Source organism: Amblyomma mixtum, chromosome 10 (genome assembly GCF_055824585.1).
Source record: "Amblyomma mixtum isolate Tamu chromosome 10, ASM5582458v1, whole genome shotgun sequence".
In the NCBI taxonomy this organism is placed as follows: Eukaryota; Metazoa; Arthropoda; class Arachnida; order Ixodida; family Ixodidae; genus Amblyomma; species Amblyomma mixtum.
Window position 1 is genome coordinate 38172731 of NC_143021.1, and position 27771 is coordinate 38200501.

Sequence of the window (27771 nt, forward strand, 5' to 3'; positions counted from 1 at the left end):
GCACCGACCATGCTGCTGTAAGCGTCGTCCCGCCGGCTGGTTACATGGTGTCAGAAGCGGCCCTTTGAGGCCTATGGAAATCGACCCTGCGTCCGGCGTGCTATGGACCTGCTGAAGACACCAGAGCCATTGCGGCTGACTGGTAACGTAACAGAAAACTGGAAGCGTTTTAAGCAGAAATTCGAGTTATTTCTGCAGGCGACGGAGACTAAGGACCAGCCCAGATCGGAAGCATCGAGGGCGGCACTCCTGTTGAGCATTGCTGGCGACGACGCTTTGGACGTCTTCAACAACTTCCAGTTTGGCGACAATGAAGACAAGACGAACTACAGCACCTTGGTGAGCAAGTTTGATGCTTATTGTGCCGAAATTAGCAATGAAGTACATGAAAGATACGTATTCCGTTCAAGAAAGCAAGCGGAGGGAGAACCTTTTGAAAAATTTGTTCGTGACTTGAAAAAGCAAGCGGCACAGTGCAACTTTGGCACGCTGCAAGAATCGATGATAAGGGACCAGATTGTATTTGGCACGTGTAATCCTCGACTACGTGAGAAGATGCTGCGGGACAACCAGCTGACGTTGAAAAAAGCAGAGGAAATGTGCAGAGCAGCAGAGACGCTAGCACAGCAGAATGAAGTTTGGCACAGAGGGGACGACAGTGTCGACGCGATTTTGAGGCGCGCGGCTCCCTCGAAAGAGGGGAAAGAAGCAAAAAAACAGTTTCGTTGTCGTAAGTGCAACCGCTGGCACAAACCTAAGCAATGCCCAGCTTTTGGAAAGAAGTGTCGTTTGTGTCACAAGCTGAACCATTTCGCAAGTTGCTGCGCGTCAGCCGGGGTCAGTGAAGTGCGAGAACAGCAAGACGCGGACTTTGACATCCTAGAAGTCACCACGGCAAAGCGCGAGAGGGATTGGATGGTCAAGGCTCAAGTTCGTAACTGTGCGATCCGTTTTAAAGTGGACACCGGATCGCAAGCAAGTTTGTTTCCGATGTCTATTTACAAAAAACTGCGGGGAGCAGAAGAACTGAAGCCGACTAATTCGGTCCTGCGGCGTATAACGGAGGCATCATAATGTGTTTTGGAACGTGTGCGCTTGAAGTCCGTCTTGGAAACACTTCTGCCACAGTGAAGTTCTTTGTGGTGAAAAATGGGCGTCAAGCCATACTTGGGCTAGAAGCGAGTGAAGCTCTGGGGCTAGTCCAGCGTAGGGTATGTGCCGTAGACAAGACCGCAACTGATGACCTTCTGAAAAATTTCGGGCACATATTCCAGGGCCTCGGGTGTTTGCAGCAGGCGTACAGTATGGTCTTGTCACCTGAAGCGATACCAGTAGTGCAACCAGCGCGACGAGTTCCGGTGGCGCTAGAAGAACCCCTTAAAAAAGAACTGGACCGAATGGTACGTGCTGGCATCATTGTGAGGGTGAACGAACCTACTGACTGGGTCAGCCCCCTAGTTTTGGCAAAGAAGAAAGATGGCACGCTAAGGGTGTGTATGGATCCCAGGGCTATCAACAAGTTCATCAAGAGGCAGCATTTCCCGCTTCCTAGGCGAGAAGATTTGGAAGCCCGTTTAACAAATGCCCAGTACTTCAGCTGCCTTGATGCAAATTTGCGCTATCATCAGATACCGCTTGATGAGCGGACTTCGAGGATATGCGCTTTTTCTTCGCCGTTCGGGAGATACCGTTTTCTCCAGCTGCCCTTTGGCATTTCTTCCGCACCAGAGGTATTTCAACAAAGCATGAGCCAAGTCTTTGATGGCCTACCCGGCGTACTGGTATATGTTGACGATATTTTAGTATGGGGTTCCAGTAGACAAGAACACGATGAGCGGTTGATAGCAGCGCTAAAAGCCGCCGAAAAAGCCGGCTTGACTTTCAACATCCAGAAGTGCAAGTTTAGGGTGAAAGAAGTCAGATTCCTTGGCGATATCATAGGCCGAACGGGCATATCGCCTGACCCTAAGCTAATCAAAAACTTGGTGAATATACCAACACCAACGTCCAAGAGCGAATGCTGTTCAGCGAATGCTGGGTGTACTCAATTACTTTAGTAAGTTTGTGCCACGCCTGTCCGAGCGAACGACGCTTCTACGTGACCTTATCAAGACAAGCTCAGAATTTCAATGGACGGAAAACCATGCGCAGGAGTGGAAAAAACTAACACAAATCCTGACCACCGCCCCCCTTCTCGCAATTTTTGATCTGCAGCGAGAAACCAAGATTACCTGTGACGCATCAAAAGACGGCGTTGGTGCAGCATTACTGCAAGACTACAGTGGTGAGTGGAGGCCCGTAGCATACGCATCTCGTGTTTTAACGCAAGCCGAGAAGAATTATGCCCAAATTGAGAAGGAAGCACTTGGGATATGTTTTGGCTGCGAAAGGTTTCACGAGTTCGTGTACGGTAGAAACGTGCTTATCGAAACGGACCACAAACCGCTGGTAGCGATAGCACGAAAGGAAATTGCTGACATGCCACCACGAGTGCAACGATTTTTTTTTGCGTTTGCTAAAGTACGACTTTGTCTTGCAGTACATTCCAGGAAAACATCTGGTTCTCGCTGACATGTTGTCACGGTCAACAAAGGATCAGGGCGAAGAAAAGCTGGCACAACACACGACGTTGAGGTTCACGCCGTCCAGTCCTTGGGCTACATGGTCACCTCCGAAACGCTGCGGTCGCTACAGCTGGAAACTGCACGGGACTGCTACCTCCAGACTGTGATAGCATGCTTGGTGGACGGGCAGCCAGTGACAGGTGAACTCAAGCCATTTTCGCACGAACTCTCTGTCGTTAATGGAGTAGTGCTGAAAGGCACTAAAGTCGTCATACCGAAAAGTATGCGACGAATCATGTTGGAAAGAATTCATGCGGGCCCGTGTGGAAAGCTGTGCAACGTGCAGAAAATACGCGTACAGGCAGCCAGAAGAACCCTTGCTAATGCGACCTGTTCCAAAATGTGCTTGGTACAGAGTAGATATCTTTTCCTATGCGGGCAAGTCGTACGTGGTTGCGTATGATGCATTTTCAAATTTTCCCGAGGTCGACACGCTCGACAACACAACTGCGGAAACCACGATCGCAGCCCTTAGCGCCATGTTCGCCCGGTATGGTATACCAGTGGAAGTATGCACGGATAACGGACCCCAGTTCTCGAGCCATGAATTTGCCACGTTTGCCAGAGCATATGACTTTCATCATATAACATCGAGCCCCCGTTATCCGCAGTCGAATGGCTTGGCGGAAAAAGGAGTGCAGATCGTGAAGCGGATCCTGAAAAAAGAGCCTCGACGCCCGGGAGGACTTCTGGCTTGGTCTTCTTGCATATCGCTCTACACCGCTGGAAGATGGGCATTCTCCGGGTGAGCTTCTTCAGCGAAGGCGACTTCGTTCTAACCTTCCCGACTTCGGCAGGGTGACCCGTACTACAGTAAGGAAACGCCACCAAGCCAGGGCTGGAAACCCTTTGGCAGCACTACACAGAGGCTCAACGGTGCGACTTCAGGATGCTGCTGGTTGGTCGCGTAAAGCGAAGGTCGTTGCTGAAAGCGCTCCACGATCCTACTTGGTACAAACCAAACATCAACGTATGCTGCGGCGGAACCGCCGGCATCTGCTTAGGACGGCGGAGCAGTACACCAGTGACAGCGACGACGACACTTGTTCGGGTTCTCAGCCCCGTACACAGCAACCTACGACACCAGCTGAATCAGGTGCACAATCCTCTAGAGTGACCTCTGCTACAAACGGTGAGGAATCGTCTCGACCAGCAAGTGGATACAATTATCCGTCGAGCATCCCATCGCCATCGCCGCCCACCGTGAGAAGATCAACTCGGACCTCCCGGCCCCCACAGAGGCTACGCTATGACGAACACTTTAATCAAGTGCCCTAACTGTGACCGTTATATTGAAGTGTCTCATTTTGTTCTTTCCCGAGGGAGGATGTAACGGACACGTGTCGTGTTCGTATCAGTGCCGCACATCAGTGATTGCATCACGCCGATGCGCAACAGTAATGCGCAGTAGGTACAGCGCTCTCGCTCGTGCCTATAAAAGCTGTGCCTTCAATAAACAGTGGTTCATTCTTGCACCGACCATGCTGCTGTAAGCGTCGTCCCGCCGGCTGGTTACAGCATTCAAAACTTCCAGAAATTTTACATCTCTATGCATAAGTGACGCGACACTGACGCATAGCAGCAAGAATAGCTTTAACAAGCCCCGGTGGTGTGTGACAACCTAACATTCAAATACAGCAGACTCCTGTTCAAAAATTCTTGGATAAGATGAACAATGTGAGACCATTTGGTTGGCTTCCCATAGGGGTCAATGTGAAAAAAATCCACTTAAAAGGACCCTTAAATGATTTTGACGGTGCAGTGGTGTTCTTTGTATTTGTGAGCTCTGCGTGGAGCCAATAATTTAAAAAATAATTTTTTTAAACTTCAGCTCGCAGTAGCTTGCAACCAATTAGGGTGCCATCTCACCACGTGTTCTTATCTGCCCCTACGTATACGCCAGTAGCCAATCTGGGCATGCCCAGGTGGCGTAAGCAGGATGGGGTCCTGACCTGTTCTCTTGAGGGGCACCATATTTTATTGCCGATATCTTGGGTGTTAATAACGCTAGCTTAAAAATTTGTGATGGAATACCAATCGCTTGTGTGCTAATAATGCTAGCTTAAAAATTTGTAACGAAATACCAATCGCTTATGTGCTTCTCCTAACCTCTGTAAATATCACTTCATGGTCCCTTTACAACCAACTGTTTCGCATGTTATTCAGTTCAGATGAACTTTAACAGCGACCGGAAATGGCACTCATGGGGCGTCCGCGCAGTAAACTTAAAAAAAATTTTGAGGGCACTTAAGTCTGCTTACATGGAGGAATGCGAAAGCATGTGTTTTGAGGAAAAGAAAGAGCGCAACCGCTCTCACATCTTGACATCTCGGCGGACACCTCAAACGTGCCTTAAAGGTGCTGTGAAACAGTTCTTAAGGGCTGCCGCCAATACTTCAGGTGAATTCTTTGTCACATAGATGCTGACCCAAAAACAATTACACGAATCAGCGCTTAGCAACGAGAGTTATTCAATGAAGAAATTTCAAAATACAAGCAGACAAAATGCTGCCCTCAACTCGATTCTGGTGGGGCTTCCCATTTCACTTTCCCAGTAACGACATTGGCTGGGACCAATCAAAACAGCCTATCTAAGCACATCGCAGAAGTTTACACACTATGGTTGCCCGTCCGCTGTAACTCATTGTTGCCAAGGCTGGCAGTGTCATTTCCATGGTTACAACAACCATGTGGATGCCCAGCAAAGCTTCAACGCCGTGTCGACGGCGCAGAAGGGAACATCGATCAATGGCCTTCCCTGACTTATCCAAACGAGATACGGTGACGTATTGACTACCTGAGCGAGGTACTTTTTAGCATAGCGCGTACCACTACCACCGCCGCTTGCTGTGTACCAAGCCTTGCTGCTGCGTGCTGTTGACAGGCGCCATATGGCACCGTCGCCCTGCGATCCTCCACACGCTGCCGATGTGCACTGGTAAATGTGAAACGAATGTCTTGTTTCTTTGTGTCCTTCCTTGGGACCAAAACGAATGCTTGTAGAATGCAACTGCTTGATCAGGTCAATTCCGCCAAGCTGTGTGCTAGGTCATAGACGTGTACACACAGGTGCAAAGTCCTTCAATACAAACAACAGCCAGAGCCCCTGGTGGTGTTGACTGGGGAGTCATAAGAGCGTGCTTGAAGCTTAAACGGCGGCACGGGCTGACTGACAGCTCTCAACGACTACAGGTGTGCACCGTGTCTGTTCGTTCTTTGCCAGGTCAGGTTAAAAAACTAGGAAATAAAATAAACGGTGAACTGAAGCGGGCAAAGCACGCCTACTACGAACACTTGTTTGCTGATATTGCTTCTCGACGCCCCGACAAAACATGGAAAGTGATAAACAATGTTCTAGGTCGAGAAAGCAAAAAGTGTATGCCACATTCTCTGACGCTGAATGACAACAAATTACATGGCAAAGCACTTGCGGACTATTTCAATTATCATTTTGTAAACATAGCCGCTCCAAAAATGATCCTCCTGATGCATTAGACTTTAGGAGCATCGTTAAGGAGACCATTTTTCCGTACCCAACAGATTGATTCAAAGTACATAGCACTTTTTTGAGCCTGAGCACCGAAACTCCGCCAACAATCATCAACCGATATCAGTGCTTCCAGTTTTTTCAAAGGGCATAGAAAACATAATTTTCTCTCGGATAAATAAGTTCCTCGAAGATAGAAACATCACAAATTCACAGTTTGGTCTTCGGAAAGACAGATCAACGACGACTGCGAAGACTGCTCCTTTGACTCTAAAAGAAATTATTCTAGAAAATATTGAAAAACAGATGCTCACACTTGCAATGTTTGTTGATTACAGTAAGGCTTTCGACTCCCTCAATCATGACATTCTTCTCACTAAGTTGCAGGCTTTGGAATTCGTGGGAAATGCTCAACGCTTCTGAAATCTTACCTGCAAAAAAGGCAACAGTGCGTACATGTAACGGGTAACATGTCGTCATTCTTGCCCATTTCATGTGGTGTTCCACAAGGCAGGGAATTAGGTCCTCTTCTATTAAATCTATATGTGAACGACATAGTTGAGTTCATTATGTATGCCCATGACAGCACAATGCTGATCCCTGGTTCAATATTCAACATATGATAATAAAATGTAATGAGATGCTTGAACAGTTGTCTGCTTGGTCAAAGCTTAATCGAATAAAGATAAACCCATGTGAATGTTTAGCATCTATTTTTTTGTAAACACACGCGGTTGCCATGTGTTGGGTCACCTGGGCCTAGTCAAGCTCAGGAGACCTTTCCAATTTCTGGAAAAATACAATATGTATGCAAAGTGCTCGTTGAACTGTGCCTTAAAAACTTTCAACAAACACGCTGTAATGGTGTAAGGAGCCAGCGCCACACTGCGGCTACAGAATACGCACGGGAGGCGGACGAAGAAGAAAAGGAATACGTGGCAGAGAGAATGTGCGGGGGAGAAGAGGAAGACGGCGGTCGGCGACGGAGGTGGACTACTGGCGCCCCGAGTTACCAGGCTTGGGCCTCAGCCGCAGACGTCCGGGTGACCAGACCCGGACAGCCGTCGTCGGGAGCCTCGGCCGTCACATCCAGGCGCCTCTCTTCCCGCCCAGCCGACAGCTTCTCGACACGGGCCACCTCTGACATCTCCGTGGCGTACCTGGGCTACCGGACCTGAGGGCCATGCCCGGACCACACAGACGCTATTTTCTATGGCAGCGTTGAGGCCGCCGTGGATAACGCCGCCAACCGGGTGTCAACGAAGGAACCCGACACACGTGCCTAAAGTCTGCCCCGACGCCCGGCCACGCCTCCTCGATCGACGCACCAGGCTCATTACTGGGACACAAAGAAATTTAAATGTGACTTTCCTTTTTGACTGTCTTCTTGCGAGAGTTTTGTTTTCCTTTTGTTTTTCCTCTTGGTTCTCTTGTGTCTTGATTGTTTTTCCCCGTTTCATTTCAATACAGTCGACGACCGAAAATTCGGACGCCTGATTTTTCGGACATGCTTGATTATTCGGACTTTTTCGCGGCACCGCGACATGGCCCATAGAGCCAATGTGTAAGAGTGCTTGAAATTTCGGACGCACCGCAACTGACCACTCGATTTTTCGGACCTCGTTCGCACTCGCCGCCAGCACCCAAGCCGCCATATAATGTGTACAGTGGAACCTCATTAATTCAGACTGCAGGAGATATCAAAAACTTGATCAAACAAAATGAAATTCAAGCTTAAAGGGAGCCTCTTGCGACGCTGAAATTCTGCGCGAGTCGGCACATTGCGCTCGCGTGTTTTGGAATTCGTACTGTCCTTGAATGTCTTCCGCCCCACGAACTTGAACCGTAGTCTGAGTTCACGGAACTCATCTGTGCCGAGTCTTTAGTCCCGAACACGGAACGCGAATACGATCGCGTCGAAGCGCGCCGCCGGATCTTATCGCAGCCGCGATCTGCTCCGGCACGGCGCCGTTCGCGGAGGCCACGCGCGCGCACCGGAGCTTCCAAGTGCCCTATGGATGGCGCCGTGATCATTATCAACATTTTTCTCGGTCGCGATTTTCCGCTGTTCACATCGGCATCAGTATCGCCAGCTCCAGCCTTTCGTGGCGTGTTAGCATGCGTGTTAGCATGCGTGTTAGCGCGTTCGCCGTGATAGTGGCTTTCGCGTGCTGCCGCCGAGCTTCACAGTTTTAGCGCGATGGGCAAGCACCTTAAGCTACACGGCTGGGAGTTAGCTCTCGAACGCGGTCGGTAAGCGTGCGGCGGGCGGGAAATTCGACGTCGCCGAGAAGTGCGTCCGATGATGGTGCAACCAAAAGAGAAACACAAGCTGCAAAGAGAGCGTTCCAAGTCAAGCCGTGCGAGTTTCCTGAACTGGAAGAAGAGCTGCTCCTCTATGTGATGGAATTTCGGAACAACGGCTACGCGTTAACAGCGGACATGCTGCGCGGCTTCTTTTGGCATGAGCGTGCACCAGAGCGCAGCACCAGCTCAGGAGTCTAAATACTTCGCGAGTGACGATTGAACATAGAATAAATGTCGCTCATTCCCTGGTTGGTGTGTTTTTACTTAAAAAAATTTTTTTTTTCGCATATCGCGTGTATGGGCCGCACCCCGAAAATTGGCCCTCGAATCTGGAAAAAAAAAAAGTGCGGCCCTTATACGCGTTTATACGGTATTTCGCGCGGCGAAATATAGTCATGAGGAGCTTTAGAATGTGTGCAATACAACTGGCCGCTTTCTCCGGCATAGTGGTAATAAGTTCGTGATTTTTTCGGTGAAATTTGATTTTCCGGACTGCCCGATTTTTCGGTCGTTTTCGCGGTCCCTAGAGAGTCCGAAAAATCGGTCGTCGACTGTACTTTAATTAGATTTTCCTTTCCTGCAAATGCCGCCTCGTATATTTCTTTCCTTAAACTCATGAATTTTAATGCGTAAATTCGACCTGCAGTCTTCACCTCCTCACAAATTTGGCGTCCGCTACGACAGGACAAGGTCGGCTGTTATCGCTTTGGTACTTGTTTTTCGTTAAGCACAATGAGCGCGTCCGGGCTTGTGGCGGCAGGAGAGCGCATGGGGCTCCAAGGTGCAGAGTTGCGCGCGTGGGTAGAAGAGGAGCTCTCTCATCGCGGGATGAGAGAGCCGCTGAGCGTGAAGCTTCCAAAGAACGTTTGGAGAAAGAGGCACAAAACTTACAGTTGCGAGTGAAGCTTATGGAGGGTGGGGAGCGACGTGCTGATGTTGAACCAGCTGTTCCCAGGGCCGAATCGTCTATTCCCATCAACCCTCCCCAGCAAACCACAAACCTCCCATAGATGTCCAGATTAAGTCTGAACGTCTATGTACCAAACCAAAATCTCTCAGACGTCTTATCTACCAACCTTTTTTCGTGGAAAAGCTGCAGACGTACCCAGGACATCATATCTGCCTTAACCTAGACTTCTCGTAGATATTACTTGTCAAGTCCTGGGTATGTAAGCGAGATATATAATTTAAGAATTCCATATTTTTCAATCGTTCGATATTTCGTGTTGCCTTACTGCATTTAAAGTTTGAAATCGCTGTTGACTACAAATTGGAGGCATGACCAGCGCTGCCTGTGTTTTTGTGTTTTTTCGTGCTCGCTTCACGGCAACATTATCCTGCCTAGAAAGAAGAAAAATACGGGAAGTAGTAAAGACAAATCTGAATGCACACGCATCAGGTTTCTGACTCAACTGTACGCAGTTGGTTTGAAATGTCAGTCACTTTGGTCAGGATTCGCATTGTTATTTCATTACTATTGTTACATTCAATTTATACCTTGTGCTACAGCCTGCAAGCTATCTCAACCACACTGAAAAGTGAGGACACACTAAAAAACTTGTTTGTTATTTAGCAGCCAGGACTATATAATAACCATTTTTTCTGATTAAGCAAGTTTTATTCAACTTATCCAACTATTTAAAATACAAGAATTGGTTCAGTTCAATTTTTGGGAGTTATTTTTTTTTTCAAAAATGTCTTAAATCTGCTAATCGCACTAGCAATGATAACTATTGGAATGTTGAGCTGAGGAAAGCTTAAGCATTTGTGTTGCTGGATGTGTGACCTCATATTTCTTGAGAATAAACTTCTTGAGTCCCGCTTTTTATCATCATGTCAACACTAATCATGTCCAGTGCAGGCCAAAAATTTCTCCAGTTAACCCTGGGCCAGTGGCGGCCCCCTTATCCCAGCAAACTTCCGAACCTCATCTGCCCACCAGCCCTGATCCTCTCTGCTGTGCTTGCATTCTCTCTGAATCCAGCCCGTTACCCTAATGATAATTGGTCATCTTGCCTTCATGCTACATGCGCTGCCCATATGCCTGTTCATAGCCTAGAGGAGGCTATGGCCTGTTCTATGCTGCGGACAGGCGGCGGCGGGGAAAGTGCGGTGAATTGTGTAAGCCGCCATCGCGTTGTAGTTCGTATCGTATTTTATCAATAATAGCGCAAATTGCGCATGGCGATTGCAGCTGTGAAAAAAGTAATATGCTACAATTTAAAAATAATTAACTTATTTTTCATGCCACACCAAGCCTGCTACTAAGTACAAAAAAGAGACGATACAAAATATGTGACAGTTTCGCACATCCGCACGAGGCTAGGTTCAGCCATGGCGGCAGTGGTAGAGCGCACGGCGTGTGCGATTTCTCATCGTGTTCCGTGGGAACGTTGTGTTTGAAGAACCTCGACACAGAATTAATTATTCCCTTATTATTGCTGGCGAGATTTTTCAACCGTTCTTTCCTTGGTGGAGCTGAAGGAAGACAGTTTGCTTGCTTTTACTACTCGGCGAAGTGGACCCGTCAGTACGAATTAGGACTACAAGTCGTTTTCACGGCAATTTCCTCGCTGGCGTCCCAGAACCCTCCTCCTCCGCTCCCCTCCTCCTTTTCTCCCTTCTCCTCTTTTTTTTCTTTCACGGCTGTTGCGCTCTTCGGTCTATTCCTCCGGTGAGTCTGCCTCCGCGCACCGCCGCCGCGAATCTGCGCGTCTTCTGGACCACGCGGTCTGTGTTCTTTAATATTTTTTGTTTTATAGTTTAATTTCTTTATTATTTTGTTTTTTTTTCATATTTGCATTTTTTTATTTGTTTTATTTCACTCACGAAGCCCGTGCGTTCACTAGATGTGCCTTTTGTCTAATATTTTTCGTGTTTTATGATCTAATTTCTTAAATTTTTGTTTCTTTTCATACTCGCAATTTTTTTATTTGTTTTATTTCACTCACGAAACCCGCGCGTTCACTAGATCTGTCTTTATTCTTGCTCAAGCCGTGTTCGTGGCGTAATGGCAGCGACTACCCTTGAAGTGCCAAACGCCCTGGTTCGATTCCCAGTCTCAATAAAGTTTTTTTTTCTTCGCCGGAACTCGAACACACTTGCTAACATTCCCTGCTCACGACAGTATGAGGCATTAAAGGCTTTCGCCTTAATAAAGCGATTCTGCTCGTATTTTCTTTCACAGCTGTTCTGCTCCTGGCGAGCTTCTAGGGCGGCCGGCTCGCGATTTTCGCGTTGCCCTTCGAGCCATTTGTGTGGCCGGCACGTTCCTCGCGCAAAGAAGGCGACTGCGCACCTACTTAAAATGGCGTTAAAGGGCGATTCACACAACGATCCGTTCGCCCGCTGCCCGCGCACTACTTGGTCTCCTTCCGTGATATTCTCTCGTATTACCGAGACAAACGAAGGGAATACGCACCACCCGCTCCGTCCTTCACCATAGCGCAGGCTGCACCTTGGCGACAACTACACACCTGGACTACTCAATACCCAATACTGCTGCATGCCCGATACCCAGACCAATTCTCGTCATCATGCAAACTTTTGCGGCAAACCAGGCGCCCCTATGATTTACATCATTGGCAATGAACGTTTCCACCACCACCTACGTGTTCATGCGTCAGCACATTGAGTGGCGCGCTGACCAGGCCGCGGTCCAGAAGACGCGCAGATTCGCAGCGGCGGTGCGCGGAGGCAGACTCGCCGGAGGAATAGACCGAAGAGCGCAACAGCCGTGAAAGAAAAAAAGAGGAGGAGGGGAGCGGAGGAGGAAGGGCGGCGCTGCGAGGAGGGTTCTGGGACGCCAGCGAGGAAATTGCCGTTTTCACCGGCTGGGATCGTGACCTTTCTTGGTGCGTACTCAGTCTCAGTTTACTCATTGAAGTGTATTTTATGCTATTTTTGCGTTCGTAATGAAAAAATTCTAACGCATTTATCGGCACATTATATTTTTACGCTCACTCGTTTGGCTGTTTTGCCAAACTCGCTGTGTATTGAAACAAAGGCTGGTGATGCATGCACCTGGCCTCTACTACCGAAATGTGGGCATGCGTTCGGATGGTGTGCCGAAGTGCGTGTGCAAGCACACTCCGCTCAGCACGACTGCCTTTTAGTGCCGCAAGGGCAACCTTTGACGCTTCATAGACTTGCGTCGGTAAAAGTGGCATAAATTACTTGGTTTGTTTGTTGTGGTTGCTGTGCCATTCTCTTGTCACCTGTAAAAGTGAACAATTATGCTTTCTTTTGCAGCAACCCTGGCCTATTGGGCTCGGCTGAAGAGTATTGATGCCACCGCAGCTGTTAACCTGACGATTATGCTCAACGAGAAGATTCAGTGAAAGCACCGAGCGCAATAAAATACTGACGCACTACGAAGTCATCTGCAGTGTTTTGCGCTCCCATGATGGCCATGTACTCGCTTACTCAACTGTATTTGAGCTAGCTGGAGTGCTTGGACGTCCCGACGACTCCATAGGGAAGTCTGTGGCTGGGATGCAGTAGGTCTCCGTTCCATCTGGAATTGTAACAGGTGTCAGCTGCATCTCGTATTGCAGCTGGTTCCAGTCTGGAAATGTGTCTCTTAAAACAGTAGGACTGGAACCAGTTAGAAATTTTCACCTGGATATTGATCTATGTATAGTCATATTCTCTTTATATAGACGTCTAGGCTACGTAGACTGGGCGTACTTACATGTTCACAAATATCTGATAAATGTAGAGCGTGATGTCTGCAGTACGTACCTACGTGAACTGGACCCCAATTTTCATGTTGTAGGTACGTAGATTTTTCGTAAACGGTACTAATATGGATGTCTAATGGAGGTGTCTAATGTCCAGCGTAAATATCTTGCTGATGTCTATGGTACGTTTTATGGTTTACTGGGTCATGGGCTCATTCCCGTTTTCAACGAAGGTCGGGATGATCTTGACGCATACCTCAAGCGATTTGAGCACGTGGCTACTGGTCAGGGTTGGCCGAAAGACAAGTGGGCCACGGCGTTGAGCCTATGCTTGGGGGGAGAAGCTCTTCGTGTTTTCGGAAGGTTATCACCGGAAGACTCTCTAGATTACAACAAAGCTAAGCTAGCGCTTTTGCAGCGATTCCGATTCACGGCGGAGGGATACCGCGAAAAGTTTCGCCATAGTAATCCCCACGACGGCGAGACCGGTAAGCAGTACGCTACGAGGCTTAGTTTTTTCGATCGTTGGGTCGAAATGAGAGGACGAGGCAAAACGTTCGAAGAGGTTCGCGACATGATTGTCGCCGAAGAATTTTTGAACAACTGCCACGCCAAGCTTGCGATATTCACTCACGAGCGTGACTGCAAGACAGTCGACGAGATTGCGGTTTCCGCGGATCATTTTTTGGAGGCCCGGCGGCAATCTAACTTGTCAACTTGCAAGGATAAGTTGGAGACAAATATCCCCAAGGCGAAGGACAGTACTACGGGATTCAAATTACAAGTGCGACGCTTTTTGTGCGATAAGGCGGGACACAAAGCGTCGGACTGCCGGACGCAGCCGAAACAACCGTACTGCACGTTCTGTCGCACGCAGGGTCATAATGTACAGTCTTGCAGGCGCAAGAAACCAGGAGACCGCGAGGCGTCAGCCAGTTGTATGCATCCTGCCATTCCTCCGGTTGAAGTGCGGCCTGATATCACCAGTGTGGATGCGGGCTTCCGGCCAACGGTCTTGAGTGTCAGCATGCCGGTGCAGCAAGGCGAGCTGTTCGGGCAGCCAGTTTCTGTTTTGCGGGACACTGGTACGAATAGTATCGTGGTGCGTAGAGACCTGGTTCCCGACGCGGCTCTTACTGGTAATAGAACTACTTTGCTCCTGGTGGATAGCAGCAGTTTGGAGGTCCCAGAGGCGGAGGTGCTGATCTCGTCGTCGTATTTTTCGGGCAAGTCCATCGCTCGGTGCTTGGAATCTCCACTGTACGACGTCATCATTGGGAATGTACCAGGCGCTCAGGACCCCTTTTCCATCAACCGAACGGTACCACCAAGAGTTCTGACTGTCCAGAAAGGGATAGGAGAGGCTGAAGGCTCTGCCGTGCTGGGGACGGCGAAGGTTCCTATGGCGTGCAGGGACGTGTCCATCAAAGCATTGAAGGTGTCGAAACCCACCTTCCGAAGGAAGCAAGAGGAGGACACAACATTGGATGTGTGCCGGAACAAAGTCGGCGAGACTTATCCTGGCAAGAACAACACCGCCTATTCATTTCACTTCGAAGACGGAGTTCTGTTCCGTGCGTTCCAGAGCTGTCCAGGACAAACGATACAGCAGGCCGTGGTACCGAAGAGCCTGCGCCATCAAGTCCTTACGCTTGCGCATGAAAGTGCTTTCTCCGGCCACCAGGGCATCCGCAAAACCACTGAGAAGGTGCTCAGCGAGTTTTATTGGCCAGGAATGCAGGCGGAAATCAAGAGGTTCGTGAAGTCTTGCGACATGTGCCAGCGGACTCTACCCAAAGGAAAGGTAGCGAGAGCCCCGCTGGGTCGTCTACCGCTCATTGATACACCATTTGAGCGAGTAGCTGGAGACCTGATCGGGCCACTGCACCCTGCTTCATCCAAGGGAAACCGCTATATCCTTACGTTGGTAGACTTTGCAACACGATATCCCGACGCGGTACCTTTACCTGCAATCGACTCGGCCACTGTCGCAGAAGGTCTTCTTGAGATGTTTTCACGCATTGGATTTCCGAGAGAGGTTCTGTGTGACCGAGCCTAAAGTTTATCGTCGGCGTTAATGAGGGAAGTCAATCAAATGCTCGCCATCAAGCACCTGTCTTCGACACCATACCACCCTATGTGCAATGGCCTGGTGGAGCGATTTAACGGGACGTTGAAGAGCATGCTCCGTAAGTTGGCTCAAGAACAGCCCAAAGCTTGGGACCGATACCTTGCGCCTCTGCTCTTCGCGTACCGAGAGGCACCGCAGGCTAACTTAGGCTTTTCCCCGTTTGAGCTAATCTACGGCCGACAAGTCCGAGGACCGTTGACGATCCTCAAAGAGCTCTGGACCGCGGGTCAAATAAGCGAATCCGCTAGAACCACCTATGGCTATGTTCTTGACTTAAGGGCGAGGCTGGAGGGGACGTTGCAACTCGCACATGACAACTTGGCGAAGGCGCAGAAGTCACAAAAACTGTATTACGACAGGCGTTCCACTCGCAGGCAGCTGCGCGTCGGAGATCGCGCGCTGGTTCTTTTGCCTGCGTCGCAAAACAAACTGCTTATGCACTGGAAAGGCCCCTTTCTTGTGACCGGCAAGAAGAACGACGTTGACTATTGGCTCGAGGTCGGCCACACGAAGAAGCTATTTCATATTAACATGTTAAAAAGGTACGAAGAGCGACAGCCTGCGATGACTCTCCAAGCGTCGTCATTCGTCGTGGTGGAAGAGGAAGACTCGGAGCAACCTATACCGACCTTCGCTGCGAAGCCAGGGGTCAGCGTGGAAGCCATCAAGAGTCCAATGCGTTAGACAGTTCCCAGGCGGCCCGCCTTGACTCGCTGTTGGCTTCGTACAGTGATATATTTTCGGAAGTTCCGGGGCACACCAACCTTCTTCAGTGCCACTTGGACCTGACGACAAGGGAACCAATCAACACTCCTCAGTACCCACTACCGTTTGCCATGAGGGAGGTTGTTGAAAATGAAGTTAGTGACATGTTAGCGCTAGGAGTTATTGAACGTTCCCACTCTCCATACAACTCGCCTTTGGTCCTCGTGAAAAAGCCGGATAACACATACCGCACTTGTGTAGATTTCCGGCGTATTAACACTGTCCTAGTAGCCGACGCCGAACCCATCCCGAGGACGGACATCATGTTCGTGGAGGTCGGCACTAAGACCTACTTCTCGAAGTTGGACCTCACAAAAGGCTATTGGCAGGTTCCTCTTGACGAAACCTCTCGACCAATTACTGCCTTTTCAACTCAGTCGGGACACTACCAATTCCGGTATATGCCGTTTGGGATCAAGACCGTGTTTGCTATTTTTACCCGCCTTATGAAGTTTCTCCTAGAAGGCCTCCCAAATGTAGTTCACTACATAGACGATGTCCTAGTCGCAACCTCTACTTGGGAACAACACTTGCTCACCTTGACAGAGTTGTTTGGCCGCATTCGAGCGGCTGGTCTTACCGTCAAACCTCAGAAATGCGAGATTGGTGCGACCCGGGTCATTTTTCTCGGTCATACCCTGGGTGATGGAGCGATCCGACCGGTGGACGCGATCGTGGCAAAACTGCAACATGCCGCGAGACCCGAAACCAAAAAGCAAGTTCGCTCGTTCCTCGGTCTGGCCGGCTACTATCGCAGTCTCATTCCCCGTTATGCTGAGCTGGCTCAACCTTTAGTTGAGCTAACGCGCAAGACTGAAGGCAACCGCGTAAGGTGGACACCAGAGCGAGACCAAGCATTTGACAGGCTTAAAGGGACACTGAGGAGAAATTAAAGTTGGCTTGTATCGACAGAATACCAGCTCCTGATTACAAAAACGCCACTCATACTGACAACAAAGCTCTTGTAACGTAGAAAAGAGTAAGAATCAAAATACAGGTATCGCCGCCACAGGCCAAACTTGCAAGTTCAAGCGTGATGACGTCATAGGACAAAGCAGTGTTGCTAGAACCAATGGTTCTAGCAACTCTAGGACCCGAGAAGCCACAAATCCCTGAGGCGCAGCCAATGCATGCGCAAATCTTCTTGACGTCGCCAGATGGCGCCACGTGCCCGGCAGCTACGTGCGCTCCTGAAGCATCGGGACCAATCAGCGCCTGTTTTCCGGCGGTAGGCGGGCTCCCGGTATCCGCTAGCGGTAACAAGGTACACGGTATGCTAAAGGTGTCTATTTGCGAGAACTTCGTTGACGACTTCGAGAACGAGATCCATCGTAACGCTGGCAAAACGCCAGTGCAAACGTAATCGAAGCGACTGTAGCGACAGCCGCAATAGCTGATAGATGCCTTCAACGTGCGGCCGGCAGTAGCTTTCTTTTCGGCTGCTGCTAGGCCGCACTGCTGGCCGCCAGAAATCACGGAGTCTGCGTTACGTCATGCGCACGTCATGTTTCACGTCACTTAGTCCTGTGTCGTCATAGGAGAATCCCAAGTTTGAATCAGAGCGGCGGGAAAAACCTTTTCAACTTCAAATCCAAATTTCTTAGAAATAAATGCATCTTTCGCTGCCGGCCAAGTGGCAACAAAGCCATGACATGCCGAACTATCGGATTTTACTGTAAAAAAAATATTAATAGTGCTCTCCTCAGTGTCCCTTTAAACAGGCTCTAACATCCAAACCCATTGTCAGGGCGCCTGACCTAGCGAAGGATTTCATTCTCCGCACGGACGCTTCTGGCACTGGTCTCGGGGCAATCCTTTTGCAAGAATACAACGGCACCCTTCATCCCGTATCATATGCTAGTCGACAACTCCTTCCCCGAGAGACGTGCTACTCAGCTATAGAGCGGGAGTGTCTTGCACTTGTGTGGGCGGTAGAAATGCTTCACATCTTCCTTTATGGTCGCTCCTTTACCATTCAGACTGACCATCAGCCTTTGAAATACTTGTCTCAGGCCAAGCAGCACAACAGCCGTGTGTTGCGCTGGAGCCTTCTACTCCAAGAGTACACATTCCATATAGAACATATTAAAGGGTCCTTGAACGTCGGTGCCGATTATTTGAGCCGGGCTTGAATTACTGACGTGTACTCATGCTGTAAATATTGTACATAGTGGTCAATGTATATATGCTCCTTTAGTGTGCTCCTTTGTTTCCCCTGTGGTGTTCCATTGTGTTCCCGGCTGTATGGTTGACTGTCGTGTGTTCAGTGTTTTCTGGTGCGAACTGGACTAGTGCGAACCAGTTGTTCGGTTCAGAGTGCGTGTGTGTGGTGATGTGGTGCGTGCAAAACAGTGTCTAGCGCCTCCTCGTCGCGCCTTCGGCTTCAGTCTTGTGTGCCGCTGCCCCAGGTAATTTTTTCCGATGGAAAAAACTCCGAAAGGGGGGCTTTTGTAAGGAGCCAGCGTCACACTGCGGCTACAGAAGACGCACGGGAGGCGGACGAAGAACAAAAGGAAAGGAATACGTGGCAGAGAGAACGTGCGGGAGGAGAAGAGGAAGACGGCGGTCGGCGACGGAGGTGGACTTGTTCTGTTGGCTCCCCGAGTTCCCAGGCTTGGGCCTCAGCCGCAGACGTCCGGGTGACCAGACCCGGACAGCCGTCGTCGGGAGCCTCGGCCGTCACATCCAGGCGCCTCTCTTCCCGCCCAGCCGACAGCTTCTCGACACGGGCCGCCTCTGACATCTCCGTGGCGTACCTGGGCTACCGGACCTGAGGGCCATGCCCGGACCACACAGACGCTATTTTCTATGGCAGCGTTGAGGCCGCCGTGGATAACGTCGCCAACCGGGTGTCAACGAAGGGAACCCGACACACGTGCCTAAAGTCTGCCCGATGCCCGGCCACGCCTCCTCGATCGACGCACCAGGCTCATCACTGGTACACAAAGAAATTTAAGTGTGACTTTCCTTTTTGACTGTCTTCTCGCGAGAGTTTTGTTTTCCTTTTGTTTTTCCTCTTGGTTCTCTTGTGTCTTGTTTTTTTTCCCCCCGTTTCATTTCAATACTTTAATTAGATTTTCCTTTCTCGTATATTTCTTTCCTTAAACTCATGAATTTTAATGCATAAATTCGACCTGCAGTCTTCACCTCCTCACAAATGGACGGCCAGATAGTGGCCGGAAAGGCACATGGTTCACCTGCTCGCAGAGTTGCCCACAGCCATGCTAAAGACCACCTTCAGTTCAGGATAACGTCGTCAGCTTGTTTCATGCTCCGTTTCTCAGCTCCATTTGCAGTTATCCTCTCTTTGCGTTGTTTTCACGCAACGCATATACGAACCACATAATATATGCTCATACAGTTCTGCCAGGATGAACTTTCTGTTCCCTCAAAGTTAATCTTGAAGGGAGACTCTCGTCTTTACACAAATTTCGTTAATTTTAAACCTACAGAGATGAAACTTGTATGCCCAGTGCATTTCAGCATTCTAAAAACAAATATGCAATCAATTCTTTCCTACCTCTAAAGGATTTCAAGATATTATTTTATTTTTTTTATGAATGAACACTGCACCCAAGTTAAATCATTTAGCTTGGGCAACAAATAATGCCAAAAACTTGGTCTCTTTGTTCGGTAGTAAAATAACCCCAGATTGCAACCATACGATCACTTTAATTTTAGCAGCAACAGTGTAAAAATTCAAGTGTTTATATGATGCTTATGTACTGACCCAAATTTAAAGTGCTAAATTCAAATCAAATCAAATTTATTTTTTAATATTGGTGCAATGTTGATGGCTTTTCAGACAAAAAGCTCTGAAAACAGCCTGAAAAGGTCAGGGAGCCATTTTGGCAGTGGCGACTCTACATACACAGGTCATGCAATGGTTCAAATACAAGCGAATACAGTATAATCTCGTTACTACGAACCTCACATTAACGAATTTTTTATATTTACAAACTTTTTCAAAATCCCCGCCAAAATATCTATATTTTCAATGTCAAAATATTTCACTACGAATTTCAAAATACCGAACATTTCAGAATAACGAGCATAATTTATTTGCCCACCAATTATAAATGCACCTCATTATTACGAACTTACCCCGGAGAAGTGAGCCAACTCCCCGAGAGGCACACGCTCTCTGCTAATCGCCAAGGGCAGGCATCCGATACAACCCAGTCCAATCCGAAGCCGCCTCGCAACCGGAAGTTGGCTCGTCTCTCCTCCTCCGTTTTTTTTTTTCCCACGGTGTGCATGTGACTACCTCCGCGCTTTTCTTTTTTTGTGTGCGGCCGCCGTGAACGCGAGGCCTAGTCGTTTCTCGCCGCTGCGTGTTGACTGTGCTGACGATGAATTCTGCGGGCGCCAGCGTCAAGATGAAGCGACGGCAGTTCACGCTTAAGGAAACACATCGTTGCTCCAACCCTTGGATCAGGGGATTATAAGGTGCGTAAAAACAGAGTTTCGGAAGCGCCTGGTGCAGCGCTGTTAAACCTTCGGCTCGGACTCCCGACAGCCATAAATGTCCGCCAGGCTGCCGAAATGGTAACTGGGGTGTGGTGGAGCGCAAAGGCCTCGACCATCAACAACTGCTGGAGGAAAGCTGGCCTTGTGAAATCGCCACTTCACACAGAAGACTGCGATGACGCTGATAGCACGGATGACGACAGTGCAAAAGAGATGCGGACTGAAGTCACTGAGAAACTCTCTGTAGACTCTTCTGTAACTTTTGCCGACTACGCCGAGTCGGAAAATGCTGCCCTAAACTCAGCAGACCTGACTGTAGAAGACATCGTGAGCAGCGTTCGCGAGTATGAAGAGCGCGGCGAAGAAAACTGGACGACGATGCCGACTCGCCGCCTGCAGACCAAGCGGACGAACCTGTGTCTAGTGCGGAGGTTCTTGCATCCATAGGCAAACTTCGCACATTCATCGGACGTTGTAGCGATGTGCCTGATTCTGTGCACCAAAAAGTTGACGACGTTGAAGAGTTCGTCCTGGGGCGCCTGTGTCGCACCCGCCAGAATCACGGATTTCTTCAAATAAACGAGCGCTGAACCTCTCGTTTGTGTTCCTGTTTGAAAATTACATAGCTTGTCGTGTGCCCTTCCTGAAGGTACAGTATTGTTACGTAAATGTAGGCACACGAGGAGTAGTCACTGAGGAATGCTGACAGCAGCTCACAGCAGCTCAATCGAACCACTGCCGGCCAACGGCGCACAGATCACACTTCGTCCTCTTCGCGCTCATTGCACGAGCACAGCACTGTCTTCTTTGTTGTCCACTGACACAACTCCCGGCGGCGAAAGCATCGTCCCGATGCTAAGTGGAAGACGGAGCAGGTGCACTGTATGGCTTGAGGCGAACCACGTGAACAACGTCAGTTGTAGGGGTGGTGGATGACGACGGAGGATCGAGGGGGGCAATCTCATAAGTCACGTCGGTCACCTGACGGAGCACGCGATAAGGGCCCTTATACTGATGTAGGAGTTTTTCTGAAAGGCCGACACGGCGAGAGGGAGACCAAACGAGGACGAGTGATCCTGGCGTGTAGTGTACTGGGCAATGTCGGCGGTCGTAAACTGACTTCTGGTAGGCCTGGGAGGCGATGAGACGGCCGCGGGCGATTTCGCGGGCCGAGGTTGCTTGAGCGATGGCGTCACGTGCGTACTCCGTGGTCGAGGCCGAAGAAGGCGGCAGGAGTGTATCCAATGGCAACGCAGGATGCCGGCCATACAAAAGATAGAAAGGCGAATAGCCCGTGGTGTCATGCCGCGATGAATTGTAAGCAAATGTTACATAGGGCAAGGCAATGTCCCAATCACGATGGTCGGGTGCGACGTACATAGATAGCATGTCAGTGAGGGTCCTATTCAGGCGCTCGGTAAGCCCGTTCGTTTGAGGATGGTACGCTGTGGTGAGTTTATGCTGCGTGGAACAGGACCGGAGTATGTCGTCAACTACCCGGGACAAAATGTAGCGACCGCGGTCCGTCAGCAATTGGCGTGGGGCACCGTGATGAAGGATGACATTTTGCAACAGGAAATCGGCGACATCGGTGGCGCAACTGGTTGGTAAGGCACGTGTGATAGCGTACCGAGTGGCGTAGTCAGTCGCGACGGCGATCCAACGGTTGCCGGAACTGGACGTAGGAAAAGGTCCGAGGAGGTCTAGTCCGACACGATGAAAGGGTTCCAGAGGTACGTCGATAGGCTGCAGAAGGCCGGCAGGCAAAGTGGAGGGCCGCTTCCTGCGTTGACAGAGGTCACAGCTGGCAACGTAACGGCGAACACTACGGTAAAGGCCGGGCCAAAAGAAGCGACGGCGGACCCGATCGTACGTGCGGGAGACACCGAGGTGGCCCACGGTGGGCAGGTCGTGTAGTTCCGCGAGGACAGACGAGCGGAAACGTTGAGGAACGACGAGCAGGAGCGGAGGGCCGTCAGGGCGAAGGTTGTCATCCTGAAGAACAAAGAGTTGGAGCGAAGGATCGGGGTTGGCACAGGTGAGGCGGTCAATAAGGGGACGCAAGGAGGAATCTTGCCGTTGCTCGGCCGCGATGTTAAGCAGATCAGAGATATCGAATAAGCAAGGGCCGAGGTCATTGTCTCCAGGATCTGGCGGCTCCACAGGGTGACGAGACAGGCAGTCATTTCATTGTCCAGTAATACTACTACCTTTTTTCGCAAGTCTTTCGTTATTACGATATTTCAAAATAACGAACGATTATTCGCGACCCCGCGAATTTCGCTGTATCGAGATTTCACTGTATTGCAACAGAATACATACAATTACCTTACATACACAGTACAATAGATGAAATAAAAAGAATATTGGAATAGAATAGACGTGCTCCATTCATCAATATAATTTAGCCAGAAAAGGAAAAACAATCTGCACACAGTAAAACTGCGCTACAAATGAATAGAATTAGTACTATAAGTAAGACTTTTTGACGGGCTAGTTGTACCATATTCACATTTGAAAGGCTGCGCGTTAAAAAGACGTTCACAGGAAAAAGGATAGAGACGACAGGAAAGAAGCGCATAGTACTATAAAGTACTATATAGCACTATAAAGTACTAAGCGAATAGTACTATAAAGCGTTGTACATGTGAGGTCCCGATGAGAAGACAAATAACACACTCATTTCGTATGTCCAATCACATAATTTCAGCAACAAAATCAAAACTGAGTTGTAAGAAAATTGCCTAGCAACAAATATGTTGTGCAGTTCTTTATGAGGTAGGTTAATGGAACCATAAAAATGTTTTAAGCTTGTTTAGCAGAAATGGTACACTGTACGTTAATGTTTGCAGAAGATAATTTGTGCGCGGCCGTGGCATGAACCATTCCTCAGATGAGCTGGTGCGATATGTGCAAGTCTGCCATGTAAGAGTACACAATTTCTTCAGGAACTCCTGGTAACATACGCTTGAAAAGTGCCACAGGTATAGTAGGCGGTAACTCTAAATTTGCTGCACACTAACTTGAATTGAGCGAACAGATCATGAGTGTGGTGACAATATCAAGCATTAGCAAAGCAGTGGACAGCTTTTTTTCCGAGCCTATATAGCATAGTTATGTTTTTCTGTTTTTTTTTTTGTAGTCATGGCCCAAATTAACGTGCAACAGTTAATGTGGGACTGAAAGACGGAGCGAAAAACTTAAGTTTAATGTTTGCTGGAAAAATGTCTCGAGACCAATGTATTAAGCCAACAGTGGAAGAAAGCTTTTTGACGAGTTGATGTATATGCGCATCCCAATTCATACGGTGAGTCAGTACCACTCCTAAAACTTTGTGCTTTTCTACTGTATCAACTGTAAAGCTGCCCAAGCGCAGCCCGGCAATCAAACTTACTAGTTTGTTTTTGCAGCAAACAGTATAGCATTTGATTTTTTAGGGTTTTTTCTTAAACTGTTTTTGCTCCACGAATTGAGCAACTTGCATTGGAGGCATGCAACGGGCGTGAGCTATTATCTCACATGAAAAACAAACTGGTATCATCAGTGTACAAAACGAATTTGGCACGCTTACCGATACGAACCACATCGTTCCCGTAGATGTTAAATAAAAACGGTCTCAATACGCTGCCTTGAGGAAGCCACATGGTGTTTCTTTAAAGGATGACAGATTGGCATCAATCACTACAGACTGCATGTGCCTTGCAAGGTATGATTTTAAGATTGAGTGGGGTACACCCCAAATGCTATAATGATACAGCTTATTAAGACGTACAATAGGGCTGAGGTATTCAAAAGCTTTACTATAGCCTACAAATACCCCTAGCATCAGTTTGCTCGCCTCCATGTTTTGAAGTATTAATTCCTTTTGAACCAGAAGGGTGGACTCGGTAGAGCACCCTTTTCTGAATCCACTTAAAAACAAGTTCATGCTTGTTAACAAAGGAGTTGAGCCGGGACAGAACTTTTTCAAGACCTTTTAAAAAATCTGACACTGGTCGGTAGTTGCAGCATGCAAATGAAACTTTTGTGCATTTCATGTTGAGCGGGGAACTACCTTTCTCCAAAGTAAGGTTATAAATGCGCACGATTAATTACAGTTCTGTAAGCAAAACTAGTAACTTTTTTATTTTGTTGCACACATGTATATGTAAGCTTTCATATGCATTAAGAATTAACCCAATCGCCACATCAAGGTACGTCACGGTAAAAAACAACATTTTTGAGACAATGAGGAAAGAAGTTACAAAGCATTTATTTCAACAAATTGTGGCATAAAATCAGGCACGTAATTGTTTTCTTTCACACGCGCCTCTTCTTCATGGCCTGACGAAAATTCTCTGGTCTTTTTCCACACTGCTTCGATTGATCCCCAGCTCCTTCAGAATAGCCTCAGTTGGCCAGCAATTAATCCTCACGTTTGGTGACAGAGGGCTGTGTTTTCCCTCCGGCTCTCAACGAGGCTGGCAGCAAGGTGAGTTTTTCACTTTGCTCGTCAAAAGAGCTGCTACTGGGGCTAGTTGGAAATACATACTTGAAGGAAAAACACGGAAAAAGGGACGAACACACAGGACGAAGCGCGTGTTTTTTAGCGCTCACCAATTCCTTCAAGTCCTTTGCTCGTGATGAGGCTGCACCCTGAGGGTTTTGTTACGAGGCCTTTGCCACAGAGCCTTCCTTCAGAGGGCTGCTGCACCCACCTGTCTGCTACCAGTTACAAGGTCTCAGAGGCTGTCTCCACACTGTGGCACATCCTGGCCACAAAGGAATCCCTGCAGGCTTGCTTCAAGCGAGGCACAGCTTTCCATTCCCCTTCTTTGGGGCTGAGCTGGCATCCGAAGCACTAGTTCGATACTAACCACCAAGTACTCTCACTAATTCACACTTCAAGGGACCAGAGATTTTTGTCTGAATAATCAAAAGTGCACCTTAGCATGACCCAAGAGTAAACGCAATTTCCTGTATCAATACCTGTGCATACAAATAGTATTTTGGACCTATTTATCTATGCAGAAGTAGCTAAATACGTTAACAGAACAAAAAATATGGGTGAAAGGCAGTAATAACTTTGTCTACTCAAGTCTGATCGAAAAAATTTGCAAATAATGGACTGGTTTCACAAGGGAAACACTTCAAGGGATGAAAAAAAGGTCTGAATCATCCGAATTTCAAAACGTCGAATGGCTAAAAAAAAAAAAAAGCTTGTTGAAACTGTTTCACACTGCAGCAAATTTAACTGATGAAAAAACAGGCAGTGGTCGTCCGCTTTTAAATGAAAAATTGCGCGGCAATGACGGTTTCTCGCAATTCTGTGATTTTTAGTGCATGCACACTTTGGGAAAGCAGGGCGATGGAGTGGTAGTGGTTTCCTCCCACGTGGCAGTGTCCATGTAAGGAGGCTTCACAACGAACAGCTCGTAATGAACGCACGTTAACAACGCACATTTGCACCGGAATGGCGAGACACCTTCTAAGAGGAAAAATATACCAGCGCACAGCTGTGCTCAGTTTGCAGACACATGTCCGACAGCCGCAATCGTCGTGGGCTGGTAGCGAAGCTCAGAAAACGAAACTATGCCACTGAGGGGCAGCTCCAACCAACACAGCCCCCCTCTGGGCTGTGCCGGAGCCAACTGGCAGGAGGGGTCGGATTTTCAGTTCATGTGGTGCTTCAAACCTGATTCACCCGACCTCGGTCGCTGCTCTTTCGAGCACCGGGCTCGAAATTTGGTTAATTTCAAAATTTGGCTTAAATTTGACTAATTCATAAAATTTCTGAATTTAAAAGAAATAATGGTACAAATCAAGTGGCTTTAAAATGCATTGAAAATATAGCCAGCCTTTGAAATCTGTTTGAAATAATCAAAAGTACGAATGATCAGAGTTTGAATTATCGCGAGTCTACTGTATCCTGTAAATAGTAAATAGACTGGGCACGGCGGACCACACGGAAAACTGGCTCTAAGCATGCCTCCCCTTCTGCTTATCCAGGTTCTGCTGCTGGGCTTCGCCGATGAAAACGACACATGCTACAACCACACCCGCTTGCCAATATCAACTGATACAACTTTCACCGATCCCCCTGCCGGCCACTTCGGTTGGGGAGTGACGTCATCCTCAACAACCGGTATAAAGGCAGATCCCCAGCGCTTCGACTTCACTGGGCACGGCGGACCACACGGAAAACTGGCTCTAAGCATGCCTCCCCTTCTGCTTATCCAGGTTCTGCTGCTGGGCTTCGCCGATGAAAACGACACATGCTACAACCACACCCGCTTGCCAATATCAACTGATACAACTTTCACCGATCCCCCTGCCGGCCACTTCGGTTGGGGAGTGACGTCATCCTCAACAACCGGTATAAAGGCAGATCCCCAGGGCTTCGACTTCACTGGGCACGGCAGATCACACGGAAAACTGGCTCTAAGCATGCCTCCCCTTCTGCTTATCCAGGTTCTGCTGCTGGGCTTCGCCGATGAAAACGACACATGCTACAACCACACCCGCTTGCCAATATCAACTGATACAACTTTCACCGATCCCCCTGCCGGCCACTTCGGTTGGGGAGTGACGTCATCCTCAACAACCGGTATAAAGGCAGATCCCCAGCGCTTCGACTTCACTGGGCACGGCGGACCACACGGAAAACTGGCTCTAAGCATGCCTCCCCTTCTGCTTATCCAGGTTCTGCTGCTGGGCTTCGCCGATGAAAACGACACATGCTACAACCACACCCGCTTGCCAATATCAACTGATACAACTTTCACCGATCCCCCTGCCGGCCACTTCGGTTGGGGAGTGACGTCATCCTCAACAACCGGTATAAAGGCAGATCCCCAGCGCTTCGACTTCACTGGGCACGGCGGACCACACGGAAAACTGGCTCTAAGCATGCCTCCCCTTCTGCTTATCCAGGTTCTGCTGCTGGGCTTCGCCGATGAAAAGGACACATGCTACAACCACACCCGCTTGCCAATATCAACTGATACAACTTTCACCGATCCCCCTGCCGGCCACTTCGGTTGGGGAGTGACGTCATCCTCAACAACCGGTATAAAGGCAGATCCCCAGCGCTTCGACTTCACTGGGCACGGCGGACCACACGGAAAACTGGCTCTAAGCATGCCTCCCCTTCTGCTTATCCAGGTTCTGCTGCTGGGCTTCGCCGATGAAAACGACACATGCTACAACCACACCCGCTTGCCAATATCAACTGATACAACTTTCACCGATCCCCCTGCCGGCCACTTCGGTTGGGGAGTGACGTCATCCTCAACAACAGGTATAAAGGCAGATCCCCAGCGCTTC

At 48.8% G+C, this 27771-nt stretch overlaps 1 protein-coding gene and 1 long non-coding RNA gene across 5 annotated transcripts in view; one reads left to right on the forward strand and one right to left on the reverse strand.

Moving 5' to 3' along the window:
* Positions 1-27771, reverse strand: part of LOC149325611 (protein RCC2 homolog) — a 74361-nt gene that overhangs the window by 10193 nt on the left and 36397 nt on the right. The window contains exon 5 of one of the 4 annotated variants that reach the window (XM_089562665.1): positions 12849-12934. The exons of the other annotated variants lie outside the window; for them this stretch is intronic. Within the exon in view, the coding sequence (XP_089418791.1) occupies positions 12849-12934 (86 nt within the window). The remainder of the gene's footprint in view (positions 1-12848; positions 12935-27771) is intronic. 4 annotated transcript variants of the gene reach the window in all.
* LOC149325612 (uncharacterized) lies at positions 12243-12795 on the forward strand. The gene is made up of 2 exons (XR_016286044.1): positions 12243-12272; positions 12670-12795. It is a non-coding gene; the product is annotated as an uncharacterized LOC149325612 (long non-coding RNA).